The sequence below is a fragment of the Pleurodeles waltl genome, chromosome 6 (genome assembly GCF_031143425.1).
Source record: "Pleurodeles waltl isolate 20211129_DDA chromosome 6, aPleWal1.hap1.20221129, whole genome shotgun sequence".
Taxonomy (NCBI): Eukaryota; Metazoa; Chordata; class Amphibia; order Caudata; family Salamandridae; genus Pleurodeles; species Pleurodeles waltl.
In genome coordinates this window covers 783654540-783669190 of record NC_090445.1, presented here as the reverse complement: position 1 = coordinate 783669190, position 14651 = coordinate 783654540, and the positions used below count along the sequence as shown (strand labels likewise).

The window sequence follows — 14651 nt, the reverse complement described above, 5'->3', positions numbered from 1 at the left end:
CCCCTGCATCCGCAGGCCCCTAAGGCAATGACATCCGGCTGGTGGTATCTTCTGTCTGTCAGATCTGCGAAGATTCTCCAAAATAGTCGCTGATTCTGAGGGATCCCCTGGGTCCTCTGCCTTCAGTCCATCGTGGGAGATGGTGAGCCCTTGTCTCTGGGACAGAACCTCTGTGCACCGCAACTGTTGCATCAACCAAGGCTTGTTGACTGCTGCTTCGAGGGATCTTCAGGCTTCAAGTAGCTCCGGCCCCCAACACTCTACCTGTGCAAGGACAGTCTCCTCTCTGCAGCTTCAGCAACGTGGGACTTCTCTTCAGGTGTGCTAACAGGGCCTCATTGCAACTTCATGTGCCTGCTGCCAGGGGGTTACTTGTTGGGGCTTTGAGTGCTTCTTCTGTCTCTCCTGCATCCTGAGGGTCAGTCCGGACTCCCTGCCACGGTCGAGCCCCCAGGACCTTGCTGGCCCTCCACAGCTCTACAAAACCTCCAACAGCTCTTGTGCTTGTAGGTGGTCCTCCAGACCACTGGCCCATCGGCAAATCAGTGACCGTCAACGGACAGTTCCTAGGTGACGTCAGGGACTCCTCTGCAGCTCCTGGACCCCGAAGCTGGACTTCATCCATCACCAACTCTGATCTTCAGCTGCAGACGGGGCGGAGGGCATTGCCTCCTGCCCCACCTAGACACTCCTGCGTGGACTGGACTTTGTCCCCTTCTTTGGCAGATCCTCCTCGCCCGGAATATGCCCAGGGCTCCACCGGCCTGGTCCTGTTTCTGTATTTTTCCAACCACAACGTCCCCATGTTAGCCTATGAGACAACCTTGTAACTTACCTCTCTGCACCCGTCCGCTGGGCATCATCTATGTACTTATGTTTTGGGGTTCCACTCTTCCCCCAGCCCTTGGCTAGCTACTCCATGCATTCGGGTGGGGGACATCCTTTCTCATTCCATTTTTTTTGTATTTGGTTTGGCCCCCCTGTAGGGCCTTTGCTAATTTATGCTTTTCCTGAGTGCTTACTAGTGTATTATCTGTGTGTTCATACCCCCAGAGGTAGGGATACCATTGGTATTCTAGTTTGATGTGCCTATAATAAAGTACCTTCATTTTCGCAACACTGTGTGGTTCCTTTCATGTGTGATAAGTTAGTATGTGATTGCTGTGGTATTGCAAGTGTTTCACATGCCTTCTAGATAAGTCTTGGTTGCGCGCCACAGCTACCCCGGAGAGCCCTGGGTGTCTAGACACTGTAACACTATCTAATCAGGATTGCCTGGACCCAGTATAAAGTGTAACACAATAGGTGTCCACCACACACTGGCCAGCTTTCTACAAGTGAGGGTGACATAATACATGCTGCAGCCCTTGTGGACCCTCTTAGGTACCCATGCCCTAGGTAGCATTTACTAGGGACTTACAGGGTGGACAAAGATTTTGCCAATTGGAGAACAATTGTACAGCTTTAGGGAAAGAGATCTGGCTCTAGGGACCTCCCTGGTTAGCAGGAACCTGTGCACTTTTAGTCAAAATTGCATCATGTATTAGACAAAAAGTGGAGGGGTGGCCATGTCAAAAAGGGACACTTTCCTACACGTACAAAAATGGAGGCGGGGGGTGGTTTGGACCTTCTTATCCAGAATCGTGGACAAATCAGGCATCCAGACCACAAATCACTCATCCTTGCATTATGGCTCCCGAGGTCATAGAGTTTGGCTACTAAGGCTTGCCTGCACAAAGTATGAACATTCCCAAGGAAGCGCGTAGACCCACTACTAGAGCCTATTATGCTGCAAAATAAACACGTTTTGTTTGCTACTACCAGCCTAATCCTGTGGAAAGCTACCGTACAAGAATTTTGTCTGTCTGCTTCACTTGCAGAAATCAAATCGCGTCTACACTTCCATTTGCCTACATCTCACACGTATAGCTTTGTATGTCCAAAACCGACAACATATTTCTTTATTCAGACTTTCACGGAAGGACTCAAACACGTAATTCCACCTAGAGTACCCCACAGCCCTATCCTGGACCATTACAGTGTACTTACAAGACTGATGGGTCCACCTTTTGAGCCAGTTCACTCGTGTCCACTTAAATTTCTTTAATGGAAATTCACTTTCCTAGTTGCTACCACTTAACTCGGACGTGTTGGTAAACTCCAGGCACCAGCCTTAGAGGAAACTTTCTTCCAAATTCATAGGGATATAGTAGTTCTTCTGACTACATTTCTTCCTAAGGTGATTTCTCTATTTCACCTAAATTGTATTGTATTGTATTGTAATAATATTTATATAGCGCTTACTACCCCTGACGAGGTGTCAAAGCGCTTTTCGGCGAGTAGCATGCTACTCCGGAACCCAACAAGAATTAGTGATGGATTAGTATCGGGAAATATGAATACAGTTTTAGTATTATTATGAGTTAATTTGAGCCGCGGATATGAGAGTTTGTTAGTTAGATTGACTGGAGTAATGGAGGGATGGAGGAGGAAAGAAATCCAGAAGTGTTAATTGGGAGTAGATCCCTCATTTATCCATCCCAAAGCCTTGGGATGAGTAAAGGGGGATGGAGGAGGGAAGAGTCTGTGGAAGGGTTACGGAGATCATAGTAGCAGGGTGAGATAAATGAGGGAGAATATTAGTAGGGTTGTTTCGGAGGTCATGGTAGTAATGTGAGTTTTGGTGAGTTTGATGTGGAAGCAGAGGGAAGAGCTTGGGCAGAGTTATTTAGGAGATGAAAGTAGTAGAATGGATTTGGGATGAGTCAGAGTGGGAATGGAGGATAGATTGATCGAGACATGACATATGATGATGGGTAAATAAGTGTGATAAGATGAGAGCAGGGATTCATAAATATCTAGTATAACTACCCACCCAGGAGCCATGCAGTGACCCACGAACATGCCAAGCACAGAACAACATACATATATATATGTATATATATATATATATATATATATATATATATATATATATATGCATGTTCGATGGCATGTGTAGCTGCAGACACACACGCAGCGCACCACCCCGCCACCCAGCGTCAGTCTATTGAGTTACCAGTTTTCTTCCCACAACCTGACATTGTGGCGGAAAGGGCTCTTTACACACTAGATGTATAAAGAGCTCTTATGTTCTATATAGACAAAACTAAAGAGTTTAGGAACCCCAAACAGCTCTTTATGTAGCTTTTTCCTTACATCACAAAGGCAACCCAATATCCAAATTGGGTATAGCGAGATTTTAGGGAGCTGGGTTCTGGTTGCAGTACCCTGCACTTTTTGCCTGTTTTTTAAATGCAACTTTGACTGACTAGCACTGGGTTCCTGCTAACCAGGTCCCCAGTGCCAGTGTTCCTTCCCTAAAACAAGACATCCGCTCCTTGGTTCCCAAGTGACCAGGCCCTTCAGCCCCCTGTAAGTCCCTAGTAGATGGTACCCCTGTTACCTAGGGCATGGGTACGTAAGAGGGCCCCTCAGAGCTGTAGCACAACTTGTGCCACTCTAAGGGACCCAGCACCAACTTTGTGCAGACTGCCATTGCAGGCTGTGTGACAAGCTGCTCCCAAAATTGAAACCATGACACGGCACACACTTGTGTGCTATGCCCCCTAAAACACTGAATGTAATATCGGTAAGTCACCCCTACTTCGGCCCTGAGGCAGGGAGCAATATATTACAAGTGAGGGAATGTATGCATGAGCAAATATGCCCTTACTATGCATTTTTCGATTCTTAAACATTGTAAATATACAGGGAAGCCACTTTAATACATGTGCTGGACATTGGTCACTACGAGTTCCCCAGCTATATGATGGCTTCTCTGAATCTAGGGATGCTTGGTATCAAACATCTCATATAAATAAAGCCTCACTGATTCCAGTGATGGATTTATTAAGACATGCACCCAGAAAAACCTACCAACTGCTGGTAAGCTCACTGACTGGTTCTGGCCACCCTGCCACCAACAGACGGAAATCTGACCTCCCAGGAGGAGAGCCTCCACTCCCGACAGGTCAGAAACAAAAGCCTGTCTGGGCTGGTGTGTTCCCCACCCCTCCCCCCAGGATAACATGCATTTCAAGGCAGGAGCTTCAAAGAAGCTCACCGTCTTTGGTATTCAGATTTGGCCTTCTTCAGAGGAAGATGCCATACCCCTTCCTCCACCCCTTTCAGGGTCCATCTGGCACCTGGACAGGTGGGAAAATCAGCCATGCAGGAGGCGTGTCACACTTCCAGACTGGGAACATCCCTGGGGGTGGCCAGCCTGAAGTGGGCTCAATTTAAGATATTCTGCCATTTTGCCTGTGGTGGAATTTAGGGACTCTGGACAGGATGATGCCCAATCCCAATAGGAAGTTGTCATCTAGGGGGAGTAGTGACCCCTCTGGGTTCCCATGGACTGTCTTTCCAGTCCATCCCTTCAGTGACTTTATCCCCTTCTACTTGAATGGAGCACCATACACCGTAACACACCTCTGCATCCGGGCGTGCCAGAACACCCTGATGTGACCTGTTGGTGTTCCCTGCTGCCTTGCCCGACAACCCCTTTAAATCCAGGAGATTAATCCCGTAAATCGTTGTAGTCTACCTGGATTACCGTCTTTGTTTTCCTCCATAGGATTGTATTGCAGCTTCCTGAAAATGCACTAATTGTGGACTTGAAAACTATAAAAATTCATAACTCAGAGTACTCACCTGATTCTGATGATCTGGTATCTAAATTTATTTAAAAGTATGTATTATTTTTATAAATTCGTATCGGATTTCTTTGAGTGTGTGTCTCACTCACGCATAAGTGCGTGCCTATCATGCTTATTACTACCCTCTGATATGCCTAACTGCTTGACCACCCTACCCAAAAAGAGAGCATTTGAGATGTCATGTGTGCCTCTGTGATATCTTTTGGACTCTTTGCACAGTGTACCTCATTTTGATCCACTATATAAAGAGCCAGCTTGCTACAGAAATGGATAGTCAAGTGCATACAAACTTGCTATGCTAAAGCCAAAATACCTTTACCTTTTTCTCCCAGAGCAAACTCTACTAGAAAATAAGGGAGCCACTGTGGCCTTCCTGGGAAACATTCCCATAGCTGGCATTTGTAAGGCAGTAAAAGTGCAATAAAATACAGTGTTTCCTGATTTCACTGAAAGAAAAATATCTTCCATGTTGTTTTATCGGTTATGATTTTTTTTTTTTTTACTGAAAACCGGACACCCTATTTGAAAAATATGTAGTATGAAAATAAAAAAATTCAATATGTTCTTCATCCAAATATATTTTTTGCACAGAAAGTTTTTAGGATGCAAAATTCTTAAACATCTGCCAAGTTTGCCTCACGTTCTGTTTCTAGATTTCCAAGCAGTTGTCTTTTGAACACTGCAGATTTAAACTGTATATTGCGGCAGCGTATTGTAGCCGTGTTCTTGGCTGAATAGCAATATACTTATTTCTGTAAAAAAAAAAAAAAATTAAAGCTTTAAGAAATGTTTTATGAAATATAGCTTTTAAATTTTGCCATCTTCCTTTCCTAAATGGTTTCTAAACTAGAAGCCAACAAAAATGTATATTTTCAAAATTACATTGTTGTGTTCTGCTGGTGCAGCGCTTTTTATTTTTGAGTTTTTAAATCATACATCCATTCTCGCATTTGCTCTTAACCCCTCTTTCCACAAGGCTGCTGGTGAAGATAATACAGTCCATTTTATCAGAGTATGATGCCACATTAAAAATCTGAATTAAAAAAAATATATATATATTGGTGTTATTGTTGAAATATTTTTCTCCCATATGTTTTTATTCATTTTAGAACCGGACACTCCATACTCTTACTTATAAAAATGCTTAATTCAGCTTAGATCTAAATAGGTATTTTACTTTTAACTTTATTACTAAAACTAAATAGGTTTGTATTTATTCTAATTGCTACATTCCTACCTCTTATAGTTGTTTCGTAAGTTGGAGCAGTGCAACACTGAGCTGAAGAAGTACAGCCATGTCAATAAAAAAGCCTTGGACCAGTTTGTGAATTTCTCCGAGCAAAAAGAGAAGCTGATAAAACGGCAGGAGGAATTGGACAGGGGTTACAAATCTATCATGGAACTGATGAACGTCCTAGAACTTCGAAAGTATGAAGCCATTCAGCTGACTTTTAAACAGGTACTTTTTTAAATTGTGGAAAAACAAAATGAACTGTAGCAATTTAATAACTAGAGTGACTTGGAGGTTGAATGTATTTTGTTATTCATTTTTTGCCTGCTGAAAGCTCAGTATCATATTTTTCGACATGAAATCTGGTCTTACAAACCTACAGGCATGATGAAAGCATAGGCCGTGGTACCCTTCTTTAATGTTAGTTTTTAGGCTTATATTAGTTATCATTGATACTGTTACTACAGAATCTTAATTCTTTAAATGTGCCATAGGATTTTTTTTTTCTCTCTTGAGTCTTATTCCTGGGAGGAAAGCTCCTGAATCTGCTACACAAGTAGGGTACAGTTGTTATCAGGAGAAGTGTAGGAATCCTGGGCGGTAGGAATTTTGGTGATCCTCATTGATTCTCTAACTTTATCTCCCAGAAATGTGACGAAAATGTGTGAGTGTTGCCAAATGTGAGGTTTGCAGTGGATTCTTGGTAAGAAAACCTGCTGGGATTCACTCACATCACACCATCCTGGGCTCCCTCCACTCTCTGTGTGAGCATAACTACATCTGAAAACAGGGGTAAACATGCGAGGCAGCCACTCCTACGTTTCCTAAAGCGTGCTTTGAGAGAGAGTGCTGACCACAGGGGCTGGGGAACAAAGTGCCCTGTCTAAAAATGGCGGCTGTCCCATCAACCGTTCTGTGTAGTGTATTAACTGTAATGCGCCATATTATGGCAGGCAGAACACCCACCATGTTTTGACGTAGGGTGATGGGGGCCACATGCAAGACCAATTTGACCCAATTTACTAGAGTATGTAAAGACACAGATGCTTAACTCTTAATTTAGAAAATAAAACACTTAGGATTTTAGTGGTACTGTGGCTGAGCACTAATAGATAGACTTTCCAAATTAGATGTAACAATTAAAAAGGCTGCATAGCTAGTCAAGTAATAGTCCATGGAAGGTTTATATCCATGTGCATACATTTAAAATCCAACACTATTAATCTGACTATTCTACATAAGTCCGTTTCCCATAACTTCACTTTTATGTGGCATAAAGTAAAGCGAACTGGAAAACTCAGGCTTGGTTGAGATATGTATCGGTGCCAGATGAACTGACTCTCCACTCTCTTCCTTTGCGGAGTGCAAACTCTGCAACAGCTATGTGGTTGACTATTTTTTTCTCAAATGAACATGCCAATCCTGCAGTTTGAAAAGTCCTCTACAGCAGATCAGGTAGAGGCTTCTGCTTCTGCCGCAGTAAGACTTTCAATAACTGCTAAATCTATTTCAGTTAAGGGTATTAGTCTTCCCGTACAACATATGCATCTTATTTTGACATCTGTCTCTTGTGGGTAGCCAAATTCTCATAGCATGTGTGAGTTCTGCAACTCATGTGGCTGAAGTAGCTGTAGTGCTTAATTCGAGCTGGAGATTACAGATGTGCCTCAGCGGCCCTCATTTGTGGGACCAGGATAAGAACGAGTCAAACAACAAAGGGGTAAAGAAAGAGGGAAAGATAGACAAATAGCGATAAAGGGAGAAAGCAGGAATGAAAAGGAACCTGCAAATGTGAGATAAAGGTGTGGTAGGAGGTTGTTGATGGATGAAAGATGCATGAGGTGAAATCAATGACCTTCAAAAAGCATGGGTGTGAGATTCCTGAGGTTTACGTTAACTGAGACAAGGTCTCAAATGTGTGCTCTACCCAGGTCAACCTATTGAGTGGATTACCCCCTAACATCCACAACGTTATAGAAGCAGGAATAGACTGTGCCCTTGAATATTATTCTTTAATTCAAAAAATGATCATTTGAAATTGATATCCAGGAATCCTTTGGTTTACTTTTGTATCTTTATTTCCATTTTTTGTTATTAAAATATCAAAAGAATATACATGATGACTTTACTTACTGCTGCTAAAAAAAAATTGAAGTCCCAGGTGTGGCTTGCCTTAGGGGCTGAAATACATGTTGGCTGTTTACGTATCATTGTGTATATTTTTACCCCACCATGAACAAAAGGTCATGACAAATGCCTCATTGCTTGGGGGGGGGGGTCATCTTGAAGACGTGGACATCAGGGGTCTCTTGTTTCAGGCAAAAACTTGCATCAGCTTCTACATACTGGAGGTGCAAGTGATTGTCTTTGCATTGAGGCACAGTCTTATGACCTCTTGGTCCAAGCTGTGATTGGGCACTCCAGACAGTCGACCTGTGTTCAGGTAGTATAGACTTCCCCAGTGATCCCAGTTTTCTGACCAGGTATTCAAAGCCTGGTGGTATTAGCATCAAGAACTAAAGACACTCCTAACGTCTTTCCAATCAATCCTCGGGTTAGAGAGTTGAAACATAAGCATGCCTTTGGAAAGCAAATGTTTCATTAGATCATTCAGCTTTAAGATCCTTCAACATAGTGTTCCTTCAGGGGAGGTACACCCATGCTTTTTTGAACATGGCCTGCAAGTTTTTTTTTTTTTTTTTTCAGCTGTTCTGGAAAACTAGGGCCTTGCTGGCTCAAATTATACGCGATGGCCAGGATTACTACTCTTGTGCATCCTCCTCCTGAATGCAAGGTGGAATATAAAAACCCAGCAGTGAAACTCAAGGCTTCAGTGGACCCAGCTTCAGGGCTGCCTCTGAATCGATCCAGATTTGGACGAGACTGCTCAGAATCTTCTGAGGTGGCAATTATGCACCAACCTGACCTACAGAAGGCCACTTCACAATGCCCAACAAGATTTCATAGTTGTGACTAATGTATCACTACTGGATTTTGGAGGTGGAGATCAGAAAATTCTAATGTATACTTCTAACCACAGATACCAGAGTATCACAGGAAGTGGCGGTCCTTGACATCTGCTAGGCTACGACTTGGGAGTCAGGGCACATGTTCACGATGTCCACTGCCTTGACAGCCATATCTGATAAGAGGGGTATTTCACCTATTCTGTCCTGTATGACTGACATTCACCTGAGTCAGCGTACCTCAGGTACTAATGTCACTGTTCTGCCACCCAAAAAAACTTTCTGTCCCAATCGAACATACGCCTCCTGGGCCACCACTGCCAGCAGGCCTTGGTGGGCACTGACCATCTGCTATCGATGCCCTGCCCTCGGGCTCGGCACCGAAAACAAAGCCGAAGCCCCCATCGAGCCGACAATCTTCATCTTCAGCTGCAACCGCTCAGACTGCTTTGGCTTTGGTCACTTTGGCTTTGAAACTGAAACCACTCTTGGCACTGAAAATTTCGACACCTGCATCGAAATTGACTCCCGAACCAATCCTCCACATAATGCAGGAATGGCTTGTAGGAAGCTGGCCTGGTGTGTGGTGAGCACCTGTGGTGTTATCACCTTAAACTAGGTCCAGGTATCCCCTATTAGTGAGGTGTAGACAGTGTCTAGGAAGCCAGGACTCTAGAGGTAGCTGTGTATGAGCAGCCAAGACTTATCTAGGAGACATGTAAAGCTTATGTAATACCACTACAGCCACACATCAGTTGCACACATGAAAGAACCACACAGTTTTACAAAAATAAAGGTACTTTATTATAGTAACTAAAATACTGAATAGGCAATACTCCAATAGGAGGGAAACATGCACTCTTATTTTGTACACATTTGAAGTCCGTGATTAGCATAGAAAGCAATGGCAAATAGTAAAAACAATAGTAAATAGTGAAGGCCCTAGTGGGAGACCAAACCATATACTAAGTGGAATGTGAAAGGCAGCCCACCACCTAAGGAAGCGGAATCAGTAGAGGGGAGCTGTAGGAACTTGGAACCCCAAAAGGTAAGTACCAGGGTGCCCCCAACGACCAGGCAAGACGAGGTAAGTACCTGGTTTTTCCCCAAACCCACAGGAGACTTCAGAAAAGGACTGTGCAAGACCCAGACAAGACTGTAAGAAACCAAAGGTGGATCTCGACAGAATAGTACCTGCATAAGAAGGGGACCAAGTCCAGTTCGAGTTGAAGTGTCCGGCTGTTATTACCCATCCTTCTGTGGAGGCAGGACCAGGTCAACAGTGGAGGAAGAAGGTCAGCAGTGCAGAACCAGAGCAGAAGAGGAGTTCCAGAAGTGATGCAGAAAGTCCACGAGTGGGAACTCCACCCCAAGTCCTCTTCCCATACTTCCACAAGTGGTGGTTTGCACAGATAAGCCTGTTCACAACTGCAGACAACTCAAAATGCCCAAACTTCACCTTCAGGTTCGCACACCCACTATCCTAGGGCAATGCTCAATGGATGAACTATTCAGGGATATTTGCCTATACGTTTTCTCCTCTCCCTCTTCTTACGTTTGTGGTTCAGAGGCTCAGGCAAACGTCTCTCACCCTCATTCCGGTAACTCCTTTAGGGAGCTGGTCCTTTATATACTATACCAAAATGAAGTGTAGTGTGCACAGAGACCAGTGGGTCTTCAAAGGCTTAACAGAGGCTAAAATAGATATTACTAATTCTCTTTTTGGTGGTAGAGTGGTTGAGTAGTTAGGCTTATCAGAGGGTAGTGCTAAGCATTTGTTGTGCGCACACAGTCAAGAAATGAGGCACACACTCAATGACTAACTCAAGGCCAATTGTTTATATATAGAAAAAATGTATGTTTTAACTTTTTTTTTCTAAAACCAAAAGTATCTTTGTTGCAGGTAAGTACAGTTGTAAGTTTGTATCAAGCTTATATCAAAGGCCTTTTGTTTAGGTTTCACAGATAAAACAGGTTACAAGTAAGTAACACTTTTTAGTTTCAAAAGTAGACACAGTGAAATTTCTCATAGGAACCAGTTCAGTCTTAGAGGAGGAAAAGTGTTAAAGTAGTTTACATGTAAGTACTGGACTTACGATCCCAGTCTTCGGGGGTTAGGATGTCAACAGGTCAAGGTTCAAGTTGACAGCAAAAGTGCATCACCAGGAACACAGGGGTTGGCCGAGTGTAGATGTCAAAGTTGTTGGAGACTGGGGGCACTCAGAAGGAAATAGATTGTAGGTAAGTCACGGGTACTTGCAGGTAAGTACTGGTGACTTCTGGGCACAGACCTTGGGGGTTTAGATGAGCATGGGGAAAGGGCACAGGTCAACACCAAACACACACCCTCAGCGGCATAGGGGCATCTGGGTGCAGGGTGCAAACACAACATTGGACGCCCAATACTTTTCAATTGGGGGAACCTGAGGGGGGTCACAAAGATGCTGCAGGCTCGGTCCAGAAAGTAAATTATGGAAAACCAAAGGCTGACTAAGTAGGAGAGGCGTCCGATCGTCGTTGCTGGACTGCCATTTGAAATCACCAAAGCCAGGGGGCAGGGGTACCTTTAGCTTTGGGAATCTTCGTCGGATCCGGTCACGGTCAGGTGGGTCCTCTGGGTTTAGGCTGCAGGCGTCGTCTTGTTGGCCAGGAGGGGGTCAACCCAGGGTGGACTCAGTCTGAATCGCCTGAAGACCTTCTCTGGACTCGTGGACCACCTGGACACGGGCCTTAGATGTCTGGTGCAAAGACAGACAGACACAGGGCTCATGGATCCAAGGCAGTTCTGGAGTCCTCCTTGAGGGTTTCTTGTGGACAGGGCTGCTGTCCTTGGGAGTTTTAGTCCTCTGGTAAGCAGGCAGACCTCGCGATTTGTAGAGTTTGCTGGTCCTTCAGGATGAGTCTCCTTTTTGTTGCAGGAGTCTTGAATCTGCAGACAGGCGGTAGGGCTGGGGCCCAGTCAGTTGTCGTCTGGATGTTTTCACTGCTGAGGTTGGCTCTTCAGTCCTTCTTCTTGAAGTCACCAGGAATCTGACAAGCAAGTTAAGAGGTGCCCCTAAACACTAGATTTAGGGGTGTTACAGGGGTCAGAGGGCAGTAGCCAATAGCTACTGGCCTTGAGTGTGGCTACACCCTTCCGGTGCACACTCCATTTAGGGAGGGGGCACATTCCTATCCCTATTGGCTACTCTCCTCCAAAGCGAGATGGAGGATGCTATAAGGAGGGAGGGTGTCACTTCAGATCTGGACACCCTAGGGGCGGTCCCAGCTGCAGTGGTTACTCCTCCTTGTTTTTCCTAATTTTCCAGCCGGCCTTGCCATCAACAGTGGGGCTTGGTCAGGGAGTGGGCATCTCCACTAGCCGGAGTGCTGTGGGGCAGTGTAACAGGAGACCTGAGCCTTTGAGGCTCACCACCAAGTGTTGCAGTTCCTGCAGGGGGAAGGTGTGAAGCACCTCCACCCAGAGTAGGCTTTGTTCTTGACCCCAGAGAGCACAAAGGCTGACACCCCGTGGAGTCAGAAACTTGTCTGTTAGTGGCAGACTTGTGCAGATCGGCCAGCCCTGCACTTGAGGGATGGGTGAGATACAGGGAGCATCTCTAAGATGCCCTCTGTGTGCATTTTTCAATAAGTCAAACACTGGCATCAGTGTGGGTTTTTTGAGCTGAGAAGCTTGATACCAAACTTCCTAGTCCTCAGTGAAGCCATCATGGAACCGTGGAGTTCATAATGACAAACTTCCAGCCCAGGTACTCAGTATGGCCACGCTGCACTTACAATGTCTAAGAATGAATTTAGGCACTGTAGGGGCATATTGCTCATGCAGCTATGCCCTGACCTGTGGTATAGTGCACCCTGCCTTAGGGCTGTAAGGCCTGCTAGAGTGGTGACTTACCTATGCCACAGGCAGTGGTTTGTTGGCATGGCACCCAGAGAGGGATACCGTTTTGACTTTAACTTTTCTCACCCCTCCAGCACACAGAAGCTGCAATGGCAGTGTGCATGTGTTTGGTGAGGGGTCCCTTAGGGTGGCATAATACATGCTGCAGCCCTCAGGGACCCCTCTGGCATCAGGGCCCTTGGAACCGCTGGTACCTTTTACAAGGGACTTAGTTGTGTGCCATGGTTGTGCCAGTTGTGGAAACAATGGTTCAATTTAGCGAACCAGCACTGGTGCTGGGGCCTTAGTAGTAGGGTCCCAGCACATAATCAGTCAAGTTAGCATCAAGATCAGGCAGAAAGTGTGTGTGTGGGGGGGTTAACCATACCAAAAGGGGCACTTTCCTACACCGCCCACTCCCAAATGAAAGATGGTGAGACTAACCATTCCCAAGAGAGTCTTCGTTGTCTAAGTGGAAAAACCTGGAATGTCCATCTACATTGGCATAGGCTGTCCCAGGCCTATGTTCCACTGTAAAGTCCATTCCCTGTAGGGAGGTGAACCACCTCAAAAGTTTAGGGTTCTCACCTTCTATTTGCATCAGCCATATGAGAGGTTAGTGGCCAGTTTAAACATTGAAGTGAGTACTAAACAAGTATGATCTCAGCGACCAAACCACAGCAAAGGCCTCCCTCTCACTGACACTCCAACACTGTTCCCTGAGGAGTAACCTCCTGCTAATAAAAGCACCAGACTGGTGATGGCCATCATCATTGGTCTGGGATAGGGCTGCTCCTACCCCATATTTAGAGGCATCTGTCTGCACAATTAACTGCTTAGATTAGTCTGAAGCTTTAAGAACTAGTGCTGAGCACATTGCCTCTTTCAGGGTGTCAAAGGCCTTTTGACAACTAACTGTCCAGACTTTCTTGGGCATTTTCTTAAAAGTCAGTTCTGGGAGGGGGTCAAATAGATCAGTGCGAGAAAGTAGCCTCTTTCTAGCATGGTTACCCCCACTTTTGGCCTGTTTGTGAGTGTGTGTCAGTGTGTTTTACTGTGTCACTGGGACCCTGCTAGCCAGGACCCCAGTGCTCATAGTTTGTGGCCTAATATGTATGCCTGTGTAGTGCCTAACTGTGTCACTGAGGCTCTGCTAACCAGAACCTCCGTGCTTATGCTCTCTCTGCTTTTAAATTTGTCACTGTAGGCCAGTGACTTCCTTTACCAATTACAGTTGGCATACTGGACCCCCCCTTATAAGTCCCTAGTATATGGTACCTAGGTACCCAGGGCATGGGGTTCCAGGAGATCTATATGGGCTGCAGCATTTCTTTTGCCACCCATAGGGAGCTCAGACAAACCCTTACACAGGACTGCCATTGCAGCCTGCGTGAAATAGTGCACACACTATTTCACAGCCATTTTCACTGCACTTAAGTAACTTATAAGTCACCTATATGTCTAACCTTCACTTGCTGAAGGTTAGTTGCAAAGTTACTAAGTGTGAGGGCCCCCACATAGTTCAGGGCCATTTCCCCAGACTTTGTGAGTGCTGGGATGCCATTACACGCGTGCACATTATATAGGTCAATACCTATATGTAGATTCACAATGGTAACTTCGAATATGGCCATGTAACATGTCTAAGATCATGGAATTGTCCCCCCATTCCACATATGGTATTGGGGAGCAAATTCGATGCATGCTGGGGGCTCCACCATGGATCCCCAGTACAGCCAAACCAGCTCTCTGAGGCTTGCACTGCAGCTACAGCTGCTGCCACCTTAGACAGGGTTCTGCCCTCGTGGGGTCTGGACAGCCAAGTCCCAGGAAGGCAGAACAAAGCATTTCGTCTGAGAGCAGGGTGTTACCCT

General features: G+C 45.3%; 1 protein-coding gene across 1 annotated transcript in view; it reads left to right on the top strand.

The window, feature by feature from the left end:
* SMC3 (structural maintenance of chromosomes 3) overlaps positions 1 to 14651 on the top strand; it is an 849197-nt gene that overhangs the window by 709780 nt on the left and 124766 nt on the right. The window contains exon 25 of the mRNA XM_069239408.1: positions 5947 to 6159. Within this exon, the coding sequence (XP_069095509.1) occupies positions 5947 to 6159 (213 nt within the window). The remainder of the gene's footprint in view (positions 1 to 5946; positions 6160 to 14651) is intronic.